General features: G+C 38.6%; 1 protein-coding gene across 7 annotated transcripts; it reads left to right on the forward strand.

The window, feature by feature from the left end:
* Positions 1 to 82: 82 nt before the first annotated feature.
* Positions 83 to 18,336, forward strand: IKZF5 (IKAROS family zinc finger 5). Of its 7 annotated transcripts, none has more exons than XM_017858656.1 (5): positions 83 to 239; positions 1,753 to 1,903; positions 10,503 to 10,681; positions 12,973 to 13,155; positions 14,433 to 18,336. In XM_017858656.1, the coding sequence occupies exons 3-5, from the start codon at positions 10,549 to 10,551 to the stop codon at positions 15,374 to 15,376; spliced, it is 1,260 nt and encodes a 419-aa protein (XP_017714145.1). In that variant the 5' UTR covers positions 83 to 239; positions 1,753 to 1,903; positions 10,503 to 10,548; the 3' UTR covers positions 15,377 to 18,336. The 7 variants fall into 7 exon arrangements, with proteins under 7 accessions (XP_017714145.1, XP_017714147.1, XP_017714148.1 ...); XM_017858658.1 differs by having other exon boundaries at positions 10,516 to 10,681; XM_017858657.1 differs by lacking the exon at positions 83 to 239 and adding an exon at positions 253 to 793.
* Positions 18,337 to 18,665: the final 329 nt, after the last annotated feature.

Raw genomic sequence — 18,665 nt, forward strand, 5'->3', positions numbered from 1 at the left:
GCACCCCCCCCTTAATCCCTGCCCACTGCTGCCTACGGAACCCCGAGAGAGACAAACAGGCCCCTCCTCGTTTCCGCCCTCCATCCTGTTCACGCGAGACTTGAGCAAGGCAGGGGGGCGGGAAGGGAGTCGGAGACACAACAAAGATGGCGGCGGCGACTGCGACGGTGACGAAGACGGCGGCGGCGGCGGCGGCGTTGAACAAGGCGGTGTGGTTTACTCGATGCAGCTGTCAGGAGGTAAGTAGCAGGCTGCCGGCTCGGACGGCGGCGACGCGGCGGGACAGGGCGGATAAGAAGGAGCGGCCGGAGGCGAGAGCTGGGTTCGCCGCGGGCCGGCTGATCCGGCGAGAGTTCAGCGGAGGGTCGGGCGTGGTCGGTAGGCGGGCAGGTGATGGCCTGGGACCTCCTCAGCCGGAGTGCGGTGGACTGCGGCGCCTATGGCCACGAGAACCCTGAGGGAGCGGGGTCTCCTGCTGTCGGCGCCGTCGAGCAAGACCTCGGAGGCTCTGAGGCGGGAATTGCTGCCTGGCTCTGACAGGTGGTTCTGCGGGAGGCGTCCGGAGGTTTGCGTCTTCACGGGGTCCCAGGGGCGAAGGGAGTCAGGCGGGCGCAGGTCTCCTAGGTGTTTAGAATCCTGGCGAGGATGTCGCTCCGAATCCTGGTGAGGCTGCCGCCCCGACGCCGGTCCCAGGCTGCTCGTTGGGTGAAGGACGTTTAAAGACTTCGTATTTTATCTAATGATCCTGCCCGGATTCGTCTCTACTGCATGGGCACCCTTATTTTAGGAACATGTGAGATTTGAGAAAGACATTGTAGCAAATAACTATTCGGGTTCATTCGGGGTTTAGATTTCTGGATAAACTGTGTGGAGTGCGAGTAGCCAAGCCTAGCATGCTCGATTACTGGATCTGAAGCTAAACGAGTTCTAGCAAACACAAACCACGTGGCCTACTTAAAGTCCCCCTGATGTGCTGGTCAGAACCCGAAAGAGGTGTGACAAGCGGGAGAAGAAATAAAGGCGTCTTAAATTATGTGATATGAGGAAATTCAGTTTTGAAAGAACAGAACTTATTTAAAACTACTTAAACGTCGGAACTAACAATTTCAAAAATTCAATTTAATTTTGATTTATGTCGTGTTGTCACAATAGCTAGAGGTTATTATTATTGATGGGAGTTCGTTACAGTGAATTGAAATGTCTGGTGTTATTTTCCCCTAGCGGTCTAGGATATTTCCCAGAAAACCGTAACTGTTTTGTGTTGTGATAGGATAAAAAGGATGGGATTCAGATATGCCCTTATCGGATGTGCATTTTTTTTGTTTTTTTTTTTTTTTAAAGCCCTTTCCCATTTCCCTACTTAGGACTAATGCATTGTTTTTATGCAACTATAGCTGTTCAGCAGTCCTAGGCTTGACCGTTTTAGAAATGTACTGTGACTAAATGAAGTTAATTTTAATTTCGTTAAACTGAAGTTTAACTTAAATTTAGACATTAAAAATCTTGCCAAAAACGAATCCACCAGTGAGAAAACGATAGTCACACCAGTTATTCTTTGGTGATCCTATGGAGTTTTTGCTGAAGTGAAGCTACTGCTTTGTTCTTTGATTATCTGTCAGTTCGTTTTCTTTTCAGCTAATGTAATGATAAGATTGGCATAAGTTATTAGCTCATTCAACCTGTAGATGCTAATTACGTTCTTATCTTAAAGGTTTTGATTTGTGGTGTGCTTTTTGTTTGTTTTTTGTGCAGACCTCTGTATGGCTTTTCAATTTTAGTTGAAATTCTCTCTCCATGGCCTTTTGGAGTCGCTTGCTGTATCTCCAGAGTAAATTTCAATTACTCTACATTTCATCAATGTTGGAGTGGCAAGAAAAAGGAGGAACTGATTTGGGGTGAAAAGGTTAGATTGTATAATTTCTCTTCTGATTTCTTTCAGCATGGTTTTACTTATATTTTATTTTATATTTTGATTTCTGTTTTCTCAGAGCCTCATAATTTCCTTTTTTGCCTTCAAGAATTTTTGACAGTTCTGAAATCAGGAATTATGTTCTAATTATTTTTGAAGGCCCATGTTACTCCATAGAAACCAATCCTTATTTGTCAGCGTTGACTGTTTATATGTGTTCTATAGCAGAGTAAATCTCAGTGACCATAATTATTAGGCTATGGAGGGTAAGCACATCTATTGAACTGTAATCACTTTGTGTGTATAGACCTGCCTAACCCATAAATTATTATGTAAGTAAGTTAGTTGCTAATACTGTATTCTTCCTTATGGCTACCCATGAGAAGTAAGACTTCTCATGAATGCTAGGTGAAGGAAACATATCCTGCTGTTCCCTAATCATGTTCTCAAAATTCTCCCACAGTTTATAAAAAAGATAGAAGGAAGATAGGTCAGAGAGCCTCTTCTCTGGTTGTTTCATAGTTGTGAGTGGCTCCTAATTTGCATTTCAGTGCCTGTGTTTTAAATTATTAGCTACTGGTTAAGAGGTGGGGGGGTGCATGTATACATGCTTGCATTGATCAACTGCTTTACATTTATGAGACTGAAGAAGAAAGATCAGAGGACTTCATACAAAATAAATCCTTTATCAGAAACCAAGGAAGATCAGAAACTAGCTTAAATTATCTACTTGAGGTAGAGGTTTTCCTGTCCTTTGGGATATCAAAGCTTAATTATCATACACCTCTTTTTCCCCTACCGGCTTGCATAGCTTCTGGTTGTTTTCTAAAAGCATTAATTTTGAGCCTTGAATAATAATTTGGGGGATGCTACTGGCATGATAATACTTTAGGTATACCCTAGCCAGTTTCTATATAGATAACCACCTACACCCCATGGAATTTCATACTAAATTCAACGTAACTTTAATCAGAATAATCACAGGAAGGACTTGGGAATTTTGCTATATCATAAGGAATAATCATCATAAAGTATGGGAATATTGTTCTCTTTGGTTGATATGATTAGATATCTTAGTTCAGGTTGCTATAACGAATTACCATAGACTGGGTGGTTTAAACGAACACTTAAATTTTTCACAGTTCTGGAGGCTGGGAAATCTTAATATCAAGGTGCCAAGAGATCAGGTATCTGGGGAGGGCTTGCTTTCTGGTTGTATCCTCTCATGGCAAAGAGCAGAGAGGAAGCAAGATCTCTGGGATCTCTTCACAAGGCACTAATCCCATTTACAGGACTTCACCTTTATAACCCTATTATCTCTCAAAGACACCACTCCAGATACCATCAAATTAGGGGTTAGAATTTCAACATATCAGCTTTTAGGGACATAAACATTCAGTCCATGACAATACCAGCAGAAAGAGTACATCTGAGTTGTAATAACACCAGCCACATCTATAATAATACTGGAGAATACTTAAGTATATTTCTTGTTTAGATGACATGATATCACACATTGAAATTTTGTGTAAAGTAAGTAATCTTTTGGCTAACTCCAAGGTATTGAGTTCATGTCCAGTATGGGAAAGATACCACTAAAAAAATTATAGTTTGTGGATTTTCTAAAGTATATTTTATTATGTTTGCAAAGGTTTTAAAATTTATCAGTGCCTTAGAGGTATCTCTGGGCATCAGTTAATTTGTGGAATTCCTAGATTAAACTTTGAGACCTGAGACTGATGATAATTACATTAAAAGACAGGAAAATGACTCGGATAGAAAACCTTTATTTTCTTTCTATAAGAGGAAGTCTTTTGTAGTTGCAGAATTTTTTTTTTCTTTTTAAAAAGTAGAGATGAGGTCTCGCTATGTTGCCTGGACTGGTCTTGGAGCTCAGGCAGTCCTCCCACCTTAGCTTCTGAAAGTGCTGGGATTATAGGCATGAGCCACCATGTCCAGCCTAGTTTCAGAGTTATTACTATTTTTCAATTTATTGTGCTTAGAAATACTGACTTGAGATGTAGAAAGCTGAGTTTTGAGCCCAAGACTCTACTTCGCTTTAGGCACCTTTCATTCATGTGTGTCTCTGCTATAGACTCGGGCTTTGCGAGCACCCGTCATACCCTGTGTATATTGTCTACTGTAGACTCAGGCTTTGCGAGCACCCGTTATACCCTGTGTATATGGTCTGCTGTAGACTCGGGCTTTGTAAGTACCTGTCATACCCTGTGTATATGGTCTACTGTAGACTGGGGCTTTGTGAGCACCTGTCATACCCTGTGTATATGGATATATGGGATAGAGGCCATACAGGTCAAGTGGGCACAAAAATGCTTAGGGATGAAATGACACTTAATTTTTAAATCATGACAGGACGTTTAAGTTTATAAAGCATACTAATATATTTAAAATTCTACTTTAAGAAGAGTTTTTCTTCATGTTTGCAATGTTACAATGTTATCTTCTCATTTCAGAGTCATTCTTTTTTTTTTTAAGTTTATCATGCATTATGGTTGAAAAGCAGCACACAATTTATGGCAGGGAACACAGTGAAGTTTATAATGTGACAATGTGATAATAGCCAAGACTGTCAAAATATGCCAGCCGTCCTCTGTAATTAGGCTCATTTGTGTTCTTAAACTTGAGATGCATGTATAAAAATATCATTTTCTTCTGCTTGCTTTCTGGCAGTCTTGTGTGTTTTTACTGCACTGTCACATGTTGTACTGTAGCAATGTTATGCTTTCTAATCAAGATTTGGTAAGGATTATCTTGCTTCCAGAAGCCTGTCAAAGTACATTCAGACATTTTCCAGGGGAAATATATTAGTTTTCATGTGAACTGATTGGCAAGAAGTGATGCTAAGTTACAATGTAAATACTGAGATTTCTTTCTTCATTATAGCTTTTATAATTAGAACACAGACAATCTATAGGGCTATACAGCTTTTACAAATTAAAAAAGTGTTTTCCCAGATCTTATTCTTGATAGTCTTTTTCACTGGAGCTGACTAGCTTACATTTTCCCACCAAGAGCAAACTTAAAGGACAGATAATCAGCACAATCAACTGTAGTCACAAAACAAATAGTAACACAATGATAAAGAAACTGAGAACTAGTTCAAATAAAGGTGATAAGATGGGGAAGAAAACAACTGAAACAAATGTGTTCAAAAGCCAACAATAATTCTTAAGATTCAGAAAACTGAGCCAGACTAAAGCAAGTGATTTAAAGAGGTGGCCTGTAAGTAAAATAAGCAGAGATGAGTTTGAGAAATTGCAAAGTGATTTGAAAAATTGCAAATTGGGATTACTTGAGACTAAAGTGGAACATCTTTGTTTCATTGTAACTAAGAAACAAATAGATGTTCAGTATATTCTCCAACCACATTGATGAACCAATAGAAAAAAGCAAATAACTGAATCAGGGGTGGTGAGAATTTTAAAATCCAAGTCATAACCATTTGGTTTTTTTGCTACAAAATAATTATTAGAAAATGGCTACCATTTTCTGATAGCCTACCATATGCAATACATGTCACAATATACTTTATGTATACTTACCTATAAAACTTAAGATAGTACTGCAAATTGGATTATGATTCCATTTTACGAACTAGGAAACTAAGGCTGAAAGAGGTCCTTCCCTGTTCAGTCTTAAAGCTAGTGAGTTTGACTTAATACCAAAATATGGTTCTACCTCCGTATCCAGTAGGTACTAGTTCCAGGACCCCTGTAGATACCAAATTTATGGGTGCTCCAGTTCTTTATATAAAATGGCGTAGTATTTGCATATAACTCACAGTCTCATCCTTTTGTATACTTTAAGCTCTAGATTATTTATAATACCTAATACAGTGTAAATGTTATGTAAATAGTTATACTGTATTGTTTAGGGAATTATGACCCCCCCAAAAGTCTGGTGAAACCCCGTCCCTACTAAAAATACAAAAAATCAGCCACGTGTGGTAGTGGGCACCTATAATCCCAGCTACTCTGGAGGCTGAGGCAGGAGAATTGCTTGAACCTGGGAGGCAGAGGTTGCGGTGAGCGGAGATTGCGCCATTGCACTCCAGCCTGGGCAATAAGAACGAAACTCCATCTCAAAAAAAAAGAGAAAAAAAGTCTGTACATGTTCAGTATAGATGCAACCATCCAGTTTTTCCAAATAATTTTGTTTTGCAGTTGGTTGAATCAACAGATAACAGAACCTTTGGATATAGAGAGTTGTCTATATTCTATTTGTCCAGAGGATAAACTTTCAGTAGCCTCAACTTTTTAGACAGTTTTCTAAAAAATAGCCTTTTCTACCTGAAAAGGGGTAGTAATTTTTTTTTTTTTTTTTTGAGACGGAGTCGTGCTCTGTCTCCCAGGCTGGAGTGCAGTGGCACAATCTCAGCTCACTGCAGCCTCCGCCTCCTGGGTTCAAACAGTTCTCCTGCCTCAGCCTCCCAAGTAGCTGGGATTTCAGGTGCCTGCCACTGTGTCTGGCTAATTTTTTTGTATTTTTAGTAGAGACGGGGGTTTCATCATGCTGGCCAGGCTGGTCTCAAACTCTTGACCTTCTGATCTGCCTGCCTCAGCTTCCCAAAGTGCTGGGATTATGCTGGGATACCGTGCCTGGCAGTAATAATTTTTTTCTTTTTTTTTTTTTTTTTTTTGACAGTCTTGCTCTGTCGCCAGGCTGGGGTGCAGTGGTGCGATCTCAGCTTACTGCAACCTCTGCCTCCCGGGTTCAAGCGATTCTCCTACCTCAGCCTCCTGAGAAGCAGGGATTACAGGCGCCCACCACTATGCCCGGCTAATTATTTTGGTATTTTTAGTATAGATGGGGTTTCACCATGTTGGCCAGGATGGTCTTGATCTCTTGACCTTGTGATCCACCCGCCTCGGCCTCCCAAAGTGCTGGGATTACAGGCGTGAGCCACCATGCCCGGCTACTGATAATTTTTAAAAGCTCCTGGAGCTACCATAGCTTCTAAAAAGGGAGGAAAGGAATGATTCACAAGTATTGAATTAAGAAAAGTGAGAATTCAGTTACCTGTAAGTCCTCATTTGGCTAAATTTATTTGGAATAAAGAACAGACTAGATGTGAAGAGAGAAGAAGACAAGAGGTATGAAAATAAGATTTATCAGTCTGAAGCCAGAAAACAGGGAAAACAAAAACAGCCCTGTGTTACTGAGTGGTTGTAAAGTACAATAACTCATATTAGTGGTATATCAAATTTTGGTCTATTTCCAGTAGATTTCTAGTTAAGTCAAAGTAGTTTTGATTCTTAAAAGTTAGTCATATTTTGTAAATTGGAAAATCTGCTTTTGTGGAACCCTCATTCCTCAACCCTACAGTTCTACGGTTTAAAAACAGGCTGAAAAGGACCAGTAACAGTCTGTTCTTGAAGAAGAAAAACAAAGCTGGGGGACTTAAATTACTGTGATAGCAAGACTTATTATTAATACTATCTGGTATGGCTGCAAGGACAGATAGGCTAGTGGAACAGAATAGAGAATCCAGAAGCAGAACCACATACATATAACCATTTGATTTAAAAAGGAGACATTGGAGCTTAGTAGAGAAAGGCCCATCTGGTAGGTACACATTGCTGGGACAGTTGGATATCTCTTTGGAAAAAAGTGTGCTTTGACTTTTACCTCCCACCATACACAAAACTCAAGTCCAGATAAAAATATGAAAGGTAAAATAAAAAGCATTTAGAAGGAAGTATAGGAGAACATCTTCAAGTAAGATGTAGGCAAGGATTTAGGACACAAACAACTCTAAATGTAAAGGATAAAAATGGGTAAATTGTACTATATTAAGAGCTTTTGTTCATCAAAAATTACCATTAAGAAAGTGAAGGCTGGGTGCGGTGGCTCACGTCTGTAATCCCAGCACTTCAGGAGGCCCAGGCGGGCGGATCACGAGGTCAGGAGATCAACACCCTCCTGGCTAACATGCTGAAACCCCGTCTACTAAAAATACAAAAAAATCAGCCTGGCATGGTGGTGGGCGCCTGTAGTCCCAGCTACTTGGGAGGGTGAGGCAGGAGAATGGCGTGAACCTGGGAGGCGGAGCTTGCAGTGAGCAGAGATCGCGCCACTGCACTCCAACCTGGGCAACAGAGCCAGACTCCGTCTCAAAAAAAAAAAAGAAAAGAAAATGAAAAGGCAACCACAGTGGGAGAAGATACTTAAGATGCACATATCCTAATAAAGGACTCATAAAGCATTCTTCCATATTAGAAAAAGACAACACAATAGAAAAATAAGCAAAAGGTATGAGCAGACATTATACAACAGAGGGTATCTAAGTGGTTAATTAGCATATATTAAAAAGTTTACATCTTCATTAGCCATCAAGGAATCTAAATTAAAACTAATGTGATACCACCAGACACCCACCAGGACGGCTAAAACGAAAAAGGCAAAAAAATGCCCAAGTATTGTGAAGGATGGGGAGCAGCAGAACTCTTGTTTACTGCTAGTGGGAGTGTAAATTGCTATAATCACTTTGAAAACCTATTTGGCATTATCTAAAACTGAATATATGCATGCCTTTGATCCAGCAGTTTCACTCCTATACAATGAACAGAAAAATGTATGTAATCAAAAAACATGTAGTAATATGTTCATGGAAACTTTATTCATAGCAGCCAATTACTGGAAATTACCCAGATGATCTAAAAACAGTATAAGAGATCAATTAGTTGTGGCACGGTCATACAACAGACTCCAGCAGTCAATCTGAGCAAACTTCAGTTGCATGCAGCAATATGGATGAATCTTACAATTATAACGTTGAGTGATAGAAATCAGACAAAGGTTCATAGTGTGTGATTCCATTTACATAAAGTTGAAGAACAGACAAAACTAATCTACAGAGTCAGAAGTCAGGATGGCTGTAACCCTTGTCAGGGCAGAGGGTCCTAGCTTTGGAAGGGTACACCAGGGGGGCTTCTGGGATGCCGGCAGCCTTCTGTTTCTTGATTGTGTTGCTGATTTTATGAATGTGTTCATTTTGTGACAATTCATTGAGCTCTGCTCTTTTAATTTATGTGCTTTTCTGTATATGTATGAGACTTCAAGAAAAAGTTAAGCATATGTGTTGAAAGTGAGTAATTTTTTGATGCCTACCACTGGCTACTAAAGATGGAAGCTTTTTTAGATGGAAAATTATTCGTTAAATAGTTGGAGTTTAGAAAAAGAATATTTTATCATAAGGTATATTTACCAGAGAATTGTACTTATTTGCATAAAAATTGTTTTTACTGGAAGAAAAGACCTTTTGTCTCCCAGGTGCTAGACTTCGTCATCTTACTCTTACTAGAAAACTTTTTGGCTATTTTATTGGTGAATTTGGGCCATAAACCTGGTGAAGACCAGCTTGTGATTGCAGAACCCACAAGAGACTTTCCCTTTTTACACTAGCGTCAGGGATTTTCTTTTTCTTTTTCTTTTTTTTTGCTAGTCTTGGAGTGGATAGGATAATAGGTAGTAGATAGAAGTGGTGATTTGGATATTTCTAGAGCGGGGTTTGGGAAGCTAAGGCCTGTAGGTCAAATCTGGCTCAATGCCTGTTTTTATAAAGCCTAATTGGAACATAGCCCCACCCATTTGTTTACATATTGTCTGTGGCTGTCTGTTGTCCGTGGCTGCTTACAGTGACAGTTGAGTAATTGCAGTAAAGATGAGCATGGCTTGCAAAGGCCTAAAATATTTACTATCTGGCCCGTCATAAAAACTCTGCTACCCCATCTAGACCACTTATTTGCAGACTACTCATTCATGTGAACACTATGTCTAAGAGCCTTTGCTGGTAGTCACTAGCAGCATGCAGCTATTTCTATTTAAATTAATAAAATTAAAAACTCAGGTCATTTGTATTAGCCAAATTTCAAGTGCCTCTGTAGCTATATGTGGCTAGTAGCAACTGCATAGGAATAGCACAGATAAGCAACATGTCCATCATCCAGAAAATGGTCTCATTCTGTCCACCAGGATGGAGTCCAGTAGTGCGATCATGGCTCACTGCAGCCTCGACCACTCAGACCCAAGCAATTCTTCTACCTCAGCCTCCTCACTTCTAGTGAGGAGTGAGGAACCGGTGAAGCAGGGGGCTTGAATTGTGCATGCCAGCACTGTTACCTCCTGAGATGGAGTAGACTTTTCCTTTGAAGCTGGAACCATCGGCATGTGCCACCACACCCAGCTAATTAAAAACATTTTTTTTTTTGTAGGGACAAGTTCTCCCTATATTGGTCTCCGGCCTGCTTGGTTTCTTTATTGTCTTCTTCATCGATGATTTCTGCTTGTGTTCTTATTTCTTTAATCTGAACTTGTTTTGTTTTTTTCTGCCTTTGAAATTTCTTCCCATCCTCTATGACTAAGTTTGAATCCCTATTTATATTTAATTATTAAATATATTGATTTTTTTGCCATTTTGTGTATGTCATCTTTAGTTCACCAGGAAGATTATAAGATACTAAAAGGCAGGCACTGTGTTTTCTCTTGCTTTGTATAGTGTCTTGCACAAAATAGTCTTTGTCATTTGTTTACTATGTACTAGATCTCCCTAAATAGTGTAAAATTATTTCAGTTTTGTTTTCTAGGTATAACAGACTGTAAACGTTAAAAAAGCAAAGATGGGTGAAAAAAAACCAGAGCCTTTGGACTTCGTGAAAGATTTTCAGGAATACCTGACTCAGCAGACCCATCATGTGAACATGATTTCTGGATCAGTTAGTGGGGACAAAGAAGCAGAGGCTCTTCAGGGAGGTAGACTCATTTTAATACTACTAAATAATTCACTTTTTATACACTACTATGATTGTGTGTAGCTGTTACTGTAAAGGCCACTGTGCATTAATGTGAATCATTCTGTTTTTTTCTAGAAAGATACAGGGCATTTTTCCCCCTTTTTAAAACATATCAGACTTCTGCTGGAGAGTGCTTAACATGGTCTGGAGATGCATTATGGCCTTGTTGGAAGGTTAGGGGCTCCAAATACCCTTCCTGTCCTCCAGTTTTTATGAGCTAGCATTAGACACAAGGAACCCAAAGGGGACCGGAACATCAGCTTCACTATACAAACGATTAGGCCATCAGGAAATCTGGATTCGACCTGAGACCAAAATAGGGGTTTCAGTTTCTTCTCTCTTAAAATGAAGAAAGAGCTGACCATATTTACCTATCCAAGAAGAGAAACGAAAATAGAGAAAGTGGTAACCTCCTTGAGCTTGCTAGAGGTAAATTTTGTCTAATTTGCTTGCCACAAAAAACTGGAATTTATTCCTAACCTAGCTCGGAGATCAGCAAACTATAGCCTGTGGGCCCCCGTCTGGACTGCTGTTTTGTAAGGCCTGCAAGCTGAGAATGGTTTTACATTTAAAGATGGTTTTAAAAGTGTCAAAAGAAGAATAATGTAATGATATATTAAAATTCTGTGAATTTCAAACTTGAGTACACATAAAATTTAATTGGAACACAGATATGCGCATTTGTTTATATATTTTCTATAGCTTTTTTTGTTTGTTTGTTGTGCTAAAACAGCAGAGTTGAGTAGTTGTATTAGAGACCATATGGCCCACAAAGCCTGAAATATTTACTATCTCATGCCTATAGAAAAAGTTTGCTGACCCCCTGACCTAGATAGTCTGGGTAGGGCCTTATAATCCAGGGACTGGCAGCAGGGACCAGGCATCACCTGGGAGCTTGTTAGAAATACAAAACACCAGACACCACCCCAGATCTACTGAATTATAATCTGTGTTTTCATAAGATCCCCCAAGTAATTCATATACACATTAAAATGTGATGGTGACTGGCTTGGGAAAGCAGTGGGAGAGAGGGAGACACTGAGCCTTGTCCTCTAACGCAGTGTTGCCCTCTTGTATATTGATCTCGTCTCAACCAGCAGAATCACTTCTCCTCGTGAGGAGTGAGGAACCCGTGAAGCAGGGAGCTTGAATTGTGCATGCCAGCACTGTTACCTCCTGAGATGGAGTAGACCTTTTCCTTTGAAGCTGTAGGAATGGAAATTTCCTTCCTAACACGCAGATTTCCAGACAGGATTCAAGAGACCAGGGTTGTAGTCCCAGCCAATTGCTGATTTTCTGATTGTGAGCACCAGGTCTCTTCAGTTTCTTTCTACAAAAAAGTAGTCAGATTACCTTAAAAGCCAACAGCCAAACATCTTTTATCTCTGAGATTCTTAACACCCTAACCTTCAGAGGTATCAGGGACCATAGTTTCCTTTATGTGCTTAATTAGAATTTTAAGATCCTAAATGGAACGGAGATCTAGAACGCTCGTATAAACAGTGGGATGTGGTCAACTTATTCACTGCTTCAGACTAAAACAGAGTTAGGGTTTTGGAGATTCTTTGCCAGTTACAGTTGTAGAAATAGCCAGGGTGCTAAACGCCTGTGTGTAACTATGCCATCACTCTCCAGTGAATCTCTTTATTCCCCTTCCTCCTCACCTGTTCTCTTCTTCAAAAACATGTTAAGGACGAATACAATGTGTGTGTAAGTAATTTTGTTTTCTTTCTTTTGAGACAGAGTCTTGCTCTGTCGCCCAGGCTGGAGTACAGTGGCGCAATCTTGGTTCACTGCAACCTCTGCCTCCTGGATTCCAGTGATTCTCATGTCTCAGCCTCCTGAGTAGCTGGGACTGCAGGTGCGCACCGCCATGCCCAGCTAATTTTTTTTTTTCTTTTAAGTAGAGACAGGGTTTTGCCATGTTGGCTAGGCTGGTCTGTAACTCCTGGCCTCAAGCTATCCCCCCACCTCTGCCTCCTAAAGTTCTGGGATTACAGGTATGAGCCACCGCACTGGCCTTGTGTAAATAATTTGAGATCCCCCAAAGGTTCTCAGAATATAATAACAGAATGTATTACTGTTGTTTTATAAAATTAGCCTCAGTTCAGAAAGTCTGTTATAAAATGGATTTAACTTTTGTGGGAAATGAACTGTCAATTTATAAGATTTTTCAACCACTTAAAACTGAAATCCTAAATTGAGTTGATTCTGAGATGCATAATTTCTTTTGCTGTACTTTGTTTATAGCTGGAACAGATGGTGATCAAAATGGACTTGATCACCCATCTGTTGAAGTTTCCCTGGATGAAAACTCAGGAATGTTAGTAGACGGGTTTGAAAGGACCTTTGATGGGAAGCTCAAGTGTCGGTACTGCAACTATGCCAGCAAAGGAACAGCCCGGCTTATTGAACACATCAGAATCCACACAGGTAATGGAAAGACAGCTGGAAAAAGCATTTCTGTGAGGGTAGGAGAGGGGCCAAGGGGGGCAGGTTGGTTTGTCATAGAAATAGTTTTAATATTCAAAAATGAAGGTTTATGTAAAGTTCGAATAAATGGGAAAGTTACTCCATTTTTACAAAGCAACAACATAACAACATACAAACAGGTCAGAAGTGAAGCCCTTTTTAGATCCTCTCCTTCCTTAGCCATGTTTCCCTCTTGATACAAATAATCTCTCAACATCTGTCTGCCTCTCAGATTGGGAAGGAATAATGCTAAAGCACTGCGATGTGATAAAATGTTTTAATCTTTATCCTATTACATTTCAGTTGCCCAGTTGCCGAAAGGGGGAAAAGTTTCAGAAAGTATACAGTTGCAGATGGTACTGCTAATCCCAGATCTCACTTTAGCTGTCCCTTCTGAGAAACTTTCCCAACTACATCTGCCCCTGCCCAAGACCAGGTCAGACGTCCTTCCTGTGTGCTTCATGCATCCTGTGCTCATTCATCACATCATCGTGGCCTGAGAGCCTCTTGAGGACAGGGACTGTGACAGGACCATCTTTGTACCACCAGAGCCTAGGAGGGCATGTGACACATACTTATTAGATGAATGACTCTACATCTCATATTCCAAATGTTTATTTCACATAATTGGGCAGTCTTCAGTTAACAACATTAACTATAATTATTCCTTCTGGCAGCTGAAGAGTAGGAAGATGGAGGAGAAGCACTAGCAATTTTGAAGGGATGCTTTGCATAACTCAGACTAGCAAGCCCATTTCAATTCTGAGCTTTCTATTTCATATAAGGACTTTTAAAAAAGCTTTTTGTATATTTTTTCTGTGAGGAAAGGGTATGCATATGTGTGTATGTGTGTGACTGTGTTTGTATATAAATGTATACATGAACATATAACTCAGACATACTTTTGATAAACTCATCATGTAAGACTATTACTAGAAATATTTCAGTTGTGCTGTTTCTTCTCTCTAAATGCATTTGAAGCCATAACAGTTTTTATACTGTATTGACTAATATAACATCAATGCTTATCTCAAGTTGTTGCTGATGAGTTCTTAAGTTTTATTTCTGTTTGTGGGTTTATTTACAAATTTTAACAATCTCATATGCTATGCAAATATGACTTTCTCTGAAAGCATTTTTCTTTTTGATCAATTTCCAGTTGTCCAATGAATGGACAAGCAAACTTTCCGTAAATGAACTACTCTTGTAGTTTCTCCATCATTTTTCTTTTGAAACAGGTGAAAAACCTCATCGATGTCATCTTTGTCCATTTGCATCTGCTTATGAGCGTCATCTGGAAGCCCATATGCGTTCTCATACTGGAGAAAAACCATACAAATGCGAATTATGTTCCTTCCGCTGCAGTGATCGAAGTAACTTGTCCCATCATCGAAGGCGCAAGCATAAAATGGTACCAATTAAAGGTACTAGGTCTTCCCTAAGCAGCAAGAAAATGTGGGGGGTTTTACAGAAGAAAACAAGCAATCTAGGCTATAGCAGAAGAGCACTAATCAACTTAAGTCCACCTTCCATGGTGGTTCAGAAACCAGACTACCTTAATGATTTTACCCACGAAATCCCAAATATCCAGACTGACTCCTATGAAAGTATGGCAAAAACCACACCAACTGGTGGCCTTCCAAGGGACCCCCAGGAACTCATGGTTGACAACCCTTTGAATCAGCTCTCTACTCTAGCAGGGCAGTTGTCCAGTTTGCCACCTGAAAACCAAAACCCTGCATCCCCTGATGTAGTTCCCTGCCCTGATGAAAAGCCTTTCATGATTCAGCAGCCCTCCACCCAAGCAGTAGTTTCTGCCGTATCAGCAAGTATTCCTCAGAGCTCCTCTCCCACAAGCCCAGAACCTCGGCCATCCCATAGTCAAAGGAACTATAGTCCAGTGGCAGGTCCAAGCAGTGAGCCAAGTGCCCACACGAGCACTCCCAGCATAGGAAACAGCCAGCCAAGCACCCCAGCCCCAGCCCTGCCGGTCCAGGACCCTCAGCTTCTGCACCACTGCCAGCACTGTGATATGTACTTTGCAGACAACATCCTTTACACTATTCATATGGGATGTCATGGGTATGAAAATCCTTTTCAGTGTAATATATGTGGATGCAAATGTAAAAACAAGTATGATTTTGCCTGTCATTTTGCAAGAGGGCAACATAACCAACATTGATTGAAAATAGTCATATTTTACTTAGTTTTGCTGTTTTGTGGTTTGGTTTTTTTGTTCTTTGTTTTGGTCATCCCTAATAAAGTGTCTGCTAATTCAAGGCTTATACATTATATTTATAGAATATAAATTTGACAGTGGAATAAAATTTTCCCTTTTTTTCATAAAAATCTGGTCAGGGTCATTTATATATTAGAACAGTTAGACACATCGGTGTCTCTTTTCCTTTCGACATTGGATAACTGGAGTGCAGTCATAATATTACAAGATGTTCATTTGAATTTCTCACATTTGTGGTCCATAAAAACTTCAAAAGGCTTATCCATACTTTTGATGTTTCAATATACATTGAACTGGATGTTATTTCTGCCATATTTCAAAATAGTAGAATAAATTACTTTCTTTAATGGAATTTATTACTACTCATTTCAGTGTTTAGTACAGAAATTGCCTTAAAAATTGCTATTTATTGAAATACCACTTAGTTCACATTTCTTAAGTTGAATTGGTAGTTTCATTTCAACTGATAATAGTAAAGCTATTTCAGTTTAGCAAATTTTTCTTTTTTCCGCAAGGGGAAATATAAAACAGTTAAGACTTGAAATTGAAAACTCTTTTAATATTTAAAATGACTTGTTTATTCAATGTCTAAACACGTCAGTTGTCCACTGGATTTTTATTTTCACAGGTAAATACACTAGAGTGCTAGACGCCTTTTTCCCCTCTCAGTTTGACTTTCATTTAAATCCTTCATTCTGATATCATTACTGTTAGGTGAGGTGGATAACTATAATGAGAATCTCTTATTCTTCCTATTCCATTGATGACCAAAGAGGTAAAGTGAAGTCCTCCTTAAAATTAAAATGCAGCCTCCAAACAAATTTCTCAAGATTCCTTTTCCTTCCTTCTATCCATTTATTGCCCATAATTTCCAAGAAAAGGTGGGTATAGAAACACATGAGAAAATGTGATAGTGAAGTCATATTTACAAAAATGAGAACATGTCCAAAATGGATTCTTGTCTCCTCTTCAGAATTAGCCGTTTAAAATATTTTCTGTGAATTCAAATTGTAATTCTTATTTGCAGTTTTACCAGACTTCATATAGAGTGACGAAACTATGTAGAAACTAAATCATTGCTTTAGTGAGAAAGGATAAAAAGGTGTGGAAATGACTATAAAATGCATATAAATATGACATTTGTTTATAAAAATAAGACTTAATAAATATAGAGTAATTCATTTTGAATAGGAGGCTGTTGTTTTTTATATTGTGTAATAACTCACATACTCTGAAGAGAGCTTGGTCAAACAATAAAATATACTGTTACTAACTTGGTTTCTTTTCTGTGTACTTTGCAAAAATTCTATATTTAATTTTGTTCATATGTTGAATGTGCTTCTAATTGGCATCTTAAAGAGAATATTAAGCATCTATTAACCAAAAAAGACCTCTAATAGTAAATGAAAGGGAAATATTGGTAGTATGTACCCACAAAAACCCCAGGTGCCAAGTTAATGGATCCTCTGCCTTCCCTTTCAGATGCTAAAAAGCCACTGTAATGAGTTCTTGCAGTTTAGCATCTGATCTAAGCTACTGCATTGTTTAAAGAGCAGCATCAAGGACAGTTTCTCCAAACTGGAATCTTTGTCAAATCTTGTACTTTAAAATTCTACAATTCTGTTACATTGTTGCTTAAATCACTGCCTGCTCAGATCCCTTTTTACTGTGGTAGTTTCCAAGTGTATAACTTGGCTTTAGTATTTATCAGTTGCCAGAAAGAAACAGGTTGTCATTTGGAAGCTTTTGTGGTGATTTTTTCCCATTTTATTCCTCAGATAAAAGCAGTACCCCAAAATAGAAAATGAAAATTTTCATGAAACAAAGAGAACTCCCGTGTTAAAGCCAGCTTATTAACTCTGTATTCTCAGTCAAATGCATTTTTTTCTAACAACTGAACATGGATGTTGTGAAGGTGCATTTTAATTTAAATATGGAAAAGATTTTTTTCATAATTACATACTAGAATGTAAAATTATAATTTTGCTATGACTTAAAGAGCACAGTTGATATCCCAAAGGTGTTAGAAGCTACAGTTACTCTAAATGCACTAAAATTTTGAGGCAAATCTACCGTAGAGGCTTTTGGTATTGTATTTTAAAATATTTAGATTTTATTTAAATTTCCTGTGAGGTAAATTCTGTATTTGGAAAGATGTTCATGTCTTCCCCTCTGTATTGAATGTTTCTCTCATTTTATTTTTAATCAAATATTTTATAGAAATGAGTTGCTGGGAAGAGTTTAACATGCACTATTTATAGTACTTTGCCGTTAAGAGGCAATGTTCTGAAACTAAATTTATTTTTGTTCAGTGAACATATGTTTAGATTTTTAAAGTTGGTAGATAATTTATCTCCACTAATATTTTTTTAAGAAACTGTGAAGAGATTAACTGGGAATAATTTTATTTCAGATTTTACTAGTGTAGTGTGTAGCTACAACTTCCTGAAATTCAAGTTAAGGCTAGACTTTTACTTTGAAAAAATTCCGCTGGGTGTTTCCAGGGCTATTTCATTTTAGAAATAAGTGTTTGCCATTCTTCTGCAAAAACTGAACAAGGGGAATACTACAAAAAATAACTCAGAGAGAAAATCCTCATTTCAAGTTCTACAAAATATTTATCAAATGAATGTTAATTTTTGTTAAAATTCCCTGCTAAAAACGTTTTCATTAGTCTTAGAGGATACATGCTTTCTAGAACTTGTTTTTGTTAACATGTGCTTTGATGTAAAGAACATATTTTGTATGCAAAACATAACTTGCATTACGGTTGTAAAATACACTATATTGTTTAGGGATTCTGGAAAGCAGTTTAATGCGGAAATAACTATATCTAGTATGTAGTTCATATTGTGAATGAAGCTTTGCTTTTGTAATAAATAAAAAATAAGACTTTCTAATGACCTTGATTTTTCTTTTTTGGAAAATAAGATCAAATTAGTGTTTTAGTAAATTTCTGCTAGTAAAATGTTAAGTTAGTGAAAGAAATAGATTTTATGGCTACACTGCTTTGAATTTCTAAAATACCTTACCTGAGAAGATTCATCACGAGCTAAAAACCAAAACAGCTCCATATACCTGCAACTTGTCCCCCTCCTAGTTTCTTCTCTTTATGCAAGATCCATTTAACTTGACTCCTGTCCCCCAAGCCCTACCCTAAGTGTTCTGGCACATGAGGAAGGCTGCCTCTGTGCTTAATTATCCACATCATGTTTGACAAGTGACTGACTCA

Source organism: Rhinopithecus bieti, unplaced genomic scaffold (genome assembly GCF_001698545.2).
Source record: "Rhinopithecus bieti isolate Rb0 unplaced genomic scaffold, ASM169854v2 scaffold_42745, whole genome shotgun sequence".
Taxonomy (NCBI): Eukaryota; Metazoa; Chordata; class Mammalia; order Primates; family Cercopithecidae; genus Rhinopithecus; species Rhinopithecus bieti.

Excerpts from the sequence above, each read along its gene's own strand:
- IKZF5 (XM_017858656.1), top strand. The coding sequence starts at position 10,549 with ATGGGTGAAAAAAAACCAGAGCCTTTGGACTTCGTGAAAGATTTTCAG. Across the intron at positions 10,682-12,972 it reads AGCAGAGGCTCTTCAGGGAG|CTGGAACAGATGGTGATCAA; the intron begins GTAGACTCATTT and ends CTTTGTTTATAG. Across the intron at positions 13,156-14,432 it reads ACACATCAGAATCCACACAG|GTGAAAAACCTCATCGATGT; the intron begins GTAATGGAAAGA and ends CTTTTGAAACAG.